The following is an 8,538-nucleotide window of genomic DNA, read 5'->3' as shown; positions in this document are numbered from 1 at the left end:
AATTTCTTTCATCAGTGTTTTATAGTTTTTGGAGCATAGGTCTTTAACTTCCTTGGTTAAGTTTATTACTAGGTATTTTATTTTTGGTGCAATTGAGCTAAACTTTTCAGTTAAAAGATAACCTTCCGGCATAAAATTTGGATATTTAAAAGGTGCAGTCAGTCACTAAAGCTATCTCCTAACCTTAAGGAGTAAAGGAAATTCATACACCACTAACATCAGTCCTAAGCTGTTGTTGTTTATCAAGCCCACTAAATCAGAATGCAAGATGTTAATCACACCTCCTACAGAAAACGATAAATGTTAAGCTTTGTATGAAGGGTGTGAGTATCTGGTTAGGATAAAAAAAAAATCAGCTCTACAACATGGAAGAGAATTTTATGTGCAATGAATATACATCTGGTATTTGGCAATTTTAATGTATTTGATCTTTCAAATTGGTGTCATTTCAAAAAGGAAAAAGGTAAAGAATTAGTTGAGCAGGAAGGCCAAGCCTTGGACTGGAAGCCGATATGCATGTACTGACACCATGGGAGGTTGGGAAAGATAGCCTGCTTTTTTTCTTCCACCTGTTTTTGGGCACTGAGAGTAGTCTTGCTTTAATTTTAAGTGAATTTCATCTGCATCATATATAGAAAAAAAAGAGATGAAAATTAAGATAGAAACCACAGTTGCAATCTAATACTTTGATTTTTTTATTCAAATACCACACACTTAAGTTAAAAAAAAAACACTCAAAAATCAGCAAATTACCTTGAATGTAGCTCTGTGCTGCCATTATTGTATTTGCTTCCTCTTTCCCAGACACCAAAGTCGGGTACACGGTAAACTCTCTCTACACAAAATACAAGGTTTTGAATAAAAGAGACCTAAAAGAAAAGAAATGAAACGTAAGGACATATACAGTAACAGGATCTTTAGATAGTGATAAGAGCAATAAGATTATCATTTGAAATCCAATTACACACGTGCTACCAAAACTTTCTTAACGTGTTCAAATTCTTGTGTTTTTTATATTACTATGAGTATTCTGTTATACTTGGTTTTTCTAATATAAAGCCTAAAGTGAGAACCTAATATACAGTACAGAGATAAAATTTAAATACTGTCAATTCTCCAACTATAATTTTATATAATTACTGTTCATGGAGACTGGGTATCTTGAGAATTAAGAAAAATATAAAACATTGTTTTATAATAGGTAGTATCTGTTATCTACAATGTTCACATGAAATGTTAAATAAGTCTAAAACTTTGGAGATAAAAAGGTATTTCTCAGTTCTAAAATAAATCAGCCCATTAACTGACTTGCTAAGATTAACCTGGAGTCTTGAGTCTATTAATCCTGGAATCTAATATTCTTCCGGTCTTTTCTACAGCTGTAGATACCCACTCTTATAAACTCAAAGCTAATAATTGGAGATGAGCTCTAATCAACAGGCCAGAGTCATAGTTTCCTTGTAAAGATTTTAGACAATTGATGAAATTTAAACTCTCAAAAGTAACTATAGAAAGCAAAGATTATGGTCAGCTCTTATTTTAAAAAACTGTTCATTTTAATAAAGACAATATCTTAACTGGGCTACTGGTCTTAATTACAAGGTTTTAAATTTAATTACCATGTTTGGTTCAACATCACAAACTGAGTATGTGTACTTGCCTATCTGTCCTTCATCTCGAGATCCCTTCTGAAGTGGCAGTATGTACCTCCCACCTCCCCCCATCCACATAATTAATATAATGTATATACTTTTAAGAATGACACAATAATGGGTGGAGAGGTGCACTAAATAGGTGATGGGCATTAGAGAGGGCACTTGCTGGGATGAGCACTGGGTGTTATATATAAGTAAAGAATCACTAAATTCTACTCCTAAAACCAATACAACCCTATATGTTAACTAACTTGAATTTAAATAAAAAATCCCTTTACACAATTATAATACATTATTTTATTTGAAAAAAATAAAATCACTATAGTTAATAAAGTATACACAAAATTAAAAAAAGAATGACACATTAATAATACTATAAAAAACCAAGGTAAGATTTCACCAGTACACCAGAAACTGTCAAACTATAGTAGAAGAAAGCAATAGAAAAGAATTGTTTGAGAAATCAGAACAGAGGAAACCACAGCCTCTTAAAGTGATTCTTCTTTGTTATCTAGGATCTCTAGAAAGCTTTTAAGTCCAGAGTCAACAAATACCTTGCTCAAGAGTTGATCAGAGAGCAGTCTACCCAGATTCTCTCACAAAAGATGAATGGCTGGGACACTGGAATCCCTGACATTTCCACTCTGCATCCAACAGAGATGTCTGCCCTTAGGGCCAAAAACAGCTGACATATTTCAGTGAAGAAAAAAGCAATTAGGGTGTTGGAGCCTCACAGAAATAGAACAGAGCATAAGATAATTCTAGATTTCCACAAAACACACACCTATCCCATAACTTCCCTATCCAAGAGTGAAGCATTACATACCTATAGTAAACTTTTTTTTTTTTTTACTTTGAATATTAGTGAGGGTCTCCCCAGCTTTCCTAGTTCCTTGCTAACTTGCCTATATACCCTAAGAAAAACCTGCCTGTAGAAAAATCCTGGTTATCTTTAGCTCTTCCATGGTCTTTAGAGTTATTTAGATTCTACAATACATACAGAAAATACTTTATACATTGTCAAGTCTTCAAGTTTAAAGATTTGAAAACATCTAAGTCCTCCTTCCTTTCATAACAAACTCCTCAAGTACATAATCCATATTCCTGTTATTTCCTTCTCTCAGGAGGACTTTAGGCCCAAGTAAGGCAGTCTGCTCAGAATGCCTCCATGGTATAATAAGTGCCTGGAAAGGCATTTTTGGCCCAGAAGCCCTGTGAGGAAAACTAAAATATCATTTACATTCTAGTTCCACAAGTAAGGAGTCTGGAAATTGCCATTCCGCTCCATCCTGATAAGTAAAAAGCTGAACACACTGAAAAATTGGCAACTCTTCTTATATCCATAAGCTGGGGAGTGGGAGGAGACGGAGCAACTGCTGTCCTAAGACTGGGGAGACCCACAGGTGAATACGGGCAGTCATAGCTTCCTGGAGCAGAGACTCATGAGCAGAAGTCACCTTGGGAACCAGTGCCAGGGTAATAAAACCTGGTAATTGAACTGCTAGAGGCTCAGTTAAAAACTGAGAGTTAAAACTCGGAGAGTTAACATCTCCAGAAGGACCAAGTCATAAGGAGTTCCCCGCAATATGTTGAGATTTATGATATATGAGATATATATATATATGAGAACCACCAGGTTCCCACAGAAAATGTTTGAGGAAAATGACCTATATCTTCCAGCAGGGGGAGGGGAAAATAAACCATTTTGAAATATAAGTATCCGTGCTTTCTAAAAGTTCTTGTTACGCCAGTTCACTTTTACAAAAGACCTACATTACTACCTGTTTTCACTAACTGAAAGAAATCCAAAGATGATTTTCACTTTAAAAAAAAAAAAGTACTGTACTAGTGCAGGTCTTTCGTAAAAGCAAAGTGGTGTAATGCAAACTTATGGAAAGTGGGGGTTAATCTTCACTTACACACTGAGGCTTACAAAAAAGGTTCCTTAGGAACACTCTACTTTCAGATTGTGGGGGAAATCTCTACATCGAAACACTTCCTTTTTCATAGCAAGGCTTCAAATTAGTGGAAAATAGTTTACTAGACCTTGACCTACTGGGCTATTAGACCCTAACTGACCTGGGGAAAAGGCAATACCCAACTCCAGTCAGCTCTAGCCTTCCACATGAAGAAGAGAAATACTCAACTCGAGCCTACTGTAGCTATCTTATTCCACATAAGGGGAGAGGGAAAAAAATGAGATACACTTGTGAAGTTCATAGTCCAGAGGCATAGGCTAACTAAAAGACTAGACCTGATCACAGGATTACGGAAACTTTTCATCCCTTCCCCTCATATATCACCACCACATTACTAAGGGCCTATTTACAACAGTTCCTTTTATAGTACATCATGTCCAGCTATTAAGAAAAAATTACAGACCATATCAAAAAGAAAAAAAAAACCCTCACACAATTTGAAGAGACAAAGTAAACATCAGAACTATATATGACAGGGATGTTGGGACTATCAGACTAAATTTAAAATGACTATGACTGATAGGGAATTTGTTGAATGAAATAGTAGTAAGCAAGAACACATGGGCAATGTAATCAGAGATGGAAACCCAAAGAAAAAAACTCAAATATGCTAGATATAAAAAATAGTATAATAGAAATTAAAAATGCCTTTGATGAATATATCAGAGATTCAACACAACTGAGGAAAGAATCTTGGCTAGAGGCTATATAAACAGAATCACTGAAAACTGAAAAGCAAAGAGAACAAAGACTGAAAAACACAGAACAGAATATTCAAGGGCTGTAAGACAACAAAAAAAGGTGTAATATACACATAATAGGCATACCAGAAAGAGAAGAAAGAAAGAAAAAAAAGGAACAGAAGAAATATTTCAAACAATAACAACTAAGAATTCCCTCAATTAAAAGTCAGATACCAAACCACACATCCAGGAAGCTCAGAGAAAACTAAGAAGGATAAATGTCCCCCAAATCTACATCTCAGCATATCATTTTCAAATAACAAAAAATCAAAGTTAAAGAAAAAAATCCAGAAAAAAGTCAGAGGGAACAATTACCTTAGCAGAAGAAGACTAAGAATTACATTCAACTTCTTTTCAGAACCATTCAAATGAGATTGGAATGAAATACTAAAAGCGCTGAGAGAAGGTGGGGGGGGGGCGCGGGGAACACTATCAACCTAGAATCCTGTACCCTGTGAAATTATTCTTCAGGAGTGAAGGAGAAATAAACTTTTTCAGGTAAACATAAATTGAGGAAATTTGTTGCCAGTAGGCCTGTCTTGTAAGAAATGTTAATAGTTCTTTAGAGAGAAGGAAAATAATATGATAGAAACTCAGATCTAAATAAGTGAAGGTGAAATAAAAAATTTTATTTTTATTATTCTTAATGGATTTAACAGATAACAGTTTGTTCAAAATAATAAATAGCAACAATGTAATTATGCATATTTATATCTACATGTATCCTTATATATAAGTAAAGTTAATGACAGCAAAGATACTAGGAAGGATTTAGGGTTATTTTGTTATTATCAAGCACCATACATGAAGTGGTATAGTGCTATTTGAAAGTGGACTTGGATTAGTTGTAAATGTATACTGCAAACTCCAGCCCAACAAGTTAAAAAAAGTAAAAAGAGGTATTACTGATATGCTAAGAAAGGAGAGACAATAGAATCATATAAAAAACTCAATTTAAACCACAAAAGGCAAAAAAAGGTGGACTAAAAAATGGACAAACAGGACAACAAATAGAAAACAGTAACAAATATGGTAGAGTGTAATCCAACTATATCAACAATTTCTTTGAATGTCAAAGGTTTAAATGAACCAATTAAAAGACAGAGACTGTCAGAGTGGATCAAAAAACATGACCTAACTATATGTTGCTATAAGAAACCAACTTTAAATATAAAGACACAAATAGATTACAAGCAAATGAATGGAGAAAAATATACCATGCTAACACACCCAGAAGAAAGTTGGAGTAGTTATTTAATTTCAGACAAAGCCGACTTCAAGGTAAGTAAAGTTACCAAGGATAAAGAAGGGAATTACATTAATTACATAGGAGTTAATTCTCCAAGAACACATAATAATCCTTAACGTGTATGCAACTAACAGAGCATCAAACTATGTGAAGCGAAAACTAGCAGAACTGGAAAGAGAAACATACCCAACAACATACAAATACATATTCTTCTCAAGTTTGCATGGAATATTCACCAAGAAACAACACATTCTGGGGCAAAAAATACACCTTAACAAATGTTAATGAATATATATCATACAATGTCTTTTTTCAGACCACAACAGAATTAAGCTAGAAACCAGTAACAAAAAGATAACTGGAAAATCCCCAAGTATGTGTAGATTAAACAACACACTGCTAAAATCACAAGCCAAAGAAAAAAAATCTCAGCAAAATTTTAAAATATTTTGAGATAAATGAAAACACAACTTTTCAAAATTTGTAGAACGCAGTGAAAGCAATGTGTACAGGGAAATTACACCACTGACTGCATATTTTAAAAAGGAGATTTAAAATCAATAATCTAAGATTCCATCTTAGGAAACTTTGTAGTTAATAAATATATTAAGGGAGAGGCTTTAAAACTACATAAATTTTTTCTCTTCATATTTTCACCCAATAATTTCAGCATTCATCAGTAAATCTTATTTACAGCAATTATTACTACAGTTCTTGCCTAAAGGTTATTTCCCATTTCCCTATTTAGTTTTATTTATTAATTGGAATTCTACCATAACAAATGTTTTATGTGACACTGTTGCAATGAACATCTTAGTATGCTTTTAGGAAAGAGCTTCCCAACGATTTCGACAACATTGTACACATAGAAATAATATTTGTACAACCCACTGAAGTAACTGGACAAGACTCCTGGCAGCCAGAAGTTACTGTCCTGGGAGGTGACACAAAAACCTTTAGAATGAAGAACTCAGATCCTCAGCCTATCTGTAACCTGTCTGTGGTATCTTAGCAGGAAAGCTCTAATCTAGGGTATATATCTGAAAGTTGAATTGCAAAATTATAGACTAAGTGCACTTTCAACTTCACTAGATATTGTCAAAATGCCCTTCATAGTTTAGAAAAACTGGTGACCAAGTTCTGGCCAATAAAATTAGGCTGAAGTCACTGGGTAAGGCTTTTGAAACAGTTGTTAAAGCCCCTTCTTCTTCCCCAATTCTTACTTACTAGTGTAGACATGATACCTAGAACAGCAGCACCTTTATTATGATTATTTGGATAAATGTCCCATGTTAAAGATGGCAGAATAGGAGAAAAGTAAGTCTATATCCTTGATGACATTGATCAGGTACTGTGAAAAAAGCCCAGGACTTCCCACCTCCAAAAATGTTGATGCATGAAATAAACTGGTATCTGTTGAAAGCACTCTTTGTTGGATTTTCTATTACTTGTTGCCAAATGTAACTTAAATTATATATTATCCATGACTCATTTCACATTTTCATTTCTTCACCTTTCCTCTTTCTCTGCTCTCCCCCTGCCAGCTGGAGTTGGTTTGCAATTTAGGATCTTAAAACTTCCCTGCCCACTCAATCAAAAGTAGTATATTTGTCATTCTCTATCAGGCCATGCCATTTGAATTTGCTACAGTGAATCTTATCTTTTTTCTGTTTTAGTAAGCTTTTGCTGATTTTTCCAACTAAAACGTAATTTCTACAAGGCAGGGAGGTGCCCTGTCGTTCTTCACTGTTCTTATCCCTAGTGCCTAGAATACTAATTTCTACATGTCAGCAACTCAATTTGTTGAAGGAATGGTTAAATGAGCTACAAACACTTTAAAAAGAATTTGATTTTTCATACTACCTCTGTCAAATTTTATAAAATTATAGCAACCTCATAAAACTTATTGGGGAGCTTTCCCTGTTTTATTAGGAATTACCTCTTCCTTTAAGCTTTGGTAGGTTTGCCTATAAAACTGGCTGGAACAGTGGTTTTTCTGGAGAAGTTGAGAGGGAAGGGGAAAGATTTCTTACTAATAATTTACTTTTGTCAAAGAGTATATAGATCATGCATTCCTGAGAGGGTGAAAACTGGTTCTCGGAAAAAAAAAATCTTACATAGTACGGTAGGGTGTGGCCCTGGTATGCTCAACTCTACCTTGACAAAATCTTATTCCTTAATTTCTCACATTACAGAAAACTTACATAGTTTCCCCCCTCTTGAGGGCAACGACAATAATAAAAAGGTTAAGAAACACTATAATATAGGTCTATTTTATTTTTCTGTTTCTTAAGTTAGTATTAGTAATTAGTTTGTTAGGGCTGCTAGAGCAACACACCGAGACTGGTATTTATTTTCTCATAGTTACGGAGGCCATATACCAAGATCAGGGAGCCAGCAGGTGTGGTTTCTTCTAAGGCCTCTCTCTTTGACTTACAGGTGGGCCACACTCTTGCTACTTTGTCCTCACACGGTTGTCCCTCTGATCACATATGCCCCTGGTGTCTCTTTGTATGTTCCAATTTCTTCCTCTTATAAGGACATCAGTCAGATTGTATTAAGGCTCATCCTGTGAGGCTGATTTAAATTTTCCTCTTTAAAGGCCTTATCTCCAAATACATCTGCAACAATCCTATTTCCAAATAAGACCACATTTTGAAGGATGGGGCCTTTGGGTTTTAACATATAAAATTGTAGAAGTTGGAAGGGGGGGGACACAAATCAGCTTATAACATTAACTTATGGTTTTCCTAGATCAAATTCCATTTGGGATCACTTTGATATTTATTGCCAAATAATTTCTTTTTTTTTTAAAGATTTTATTTATTTATTCAACAGAGATAGAGACAGCCAGCGAGAGAGGGAACACAAGCAGGGGGAGTGGGAGAGGAAGAAGCAGGCTCCCAGCGGAG

At 34.8% G+C, this 8,538-nt stretch overlaps 1 protein-coding gene across 1 annotated transcript in view; it reads right to left on the bottom strand.

Moving 5' to 3' along the window:
• PHKB (phosphorylase kinase regulatory subunit beta) overlaps positions 1-8,538 on the bottom strand; it is a 219,923-nt gene that overhangs the window by 130,299 nt on the left and 81,086 nt on the right. The window contains exon 8 of the mRNA XM_034639023.1: positions 754-869. Within this exon, the coding sequence (XP_034494914.1) occupies positions 754-869 (116 nt within the window). The remainder of the gene's footprint in view (positions 1-753; positions 870-8,538) is intronic.

This window comes from Ailuropoda melanoleuca, chromosome 12 (genome assembly GCF_002007445.2).
Source record: "Ailuropoda melanoleuca isolate Jingjing chromosome 12, ASM200744v2, whole genome shotgun sequence".
In the NCBI taxonomy this organism is placed as follows: Eukaryota; Metazoa; Chordata; class Mammalia; order Carnivora; family Ursidae; genus Ailuropoda; species Ailuropoda melanoleuca.
This window is presented reverse-complemented; position numbering and strand designations above follow the sequence as displayed.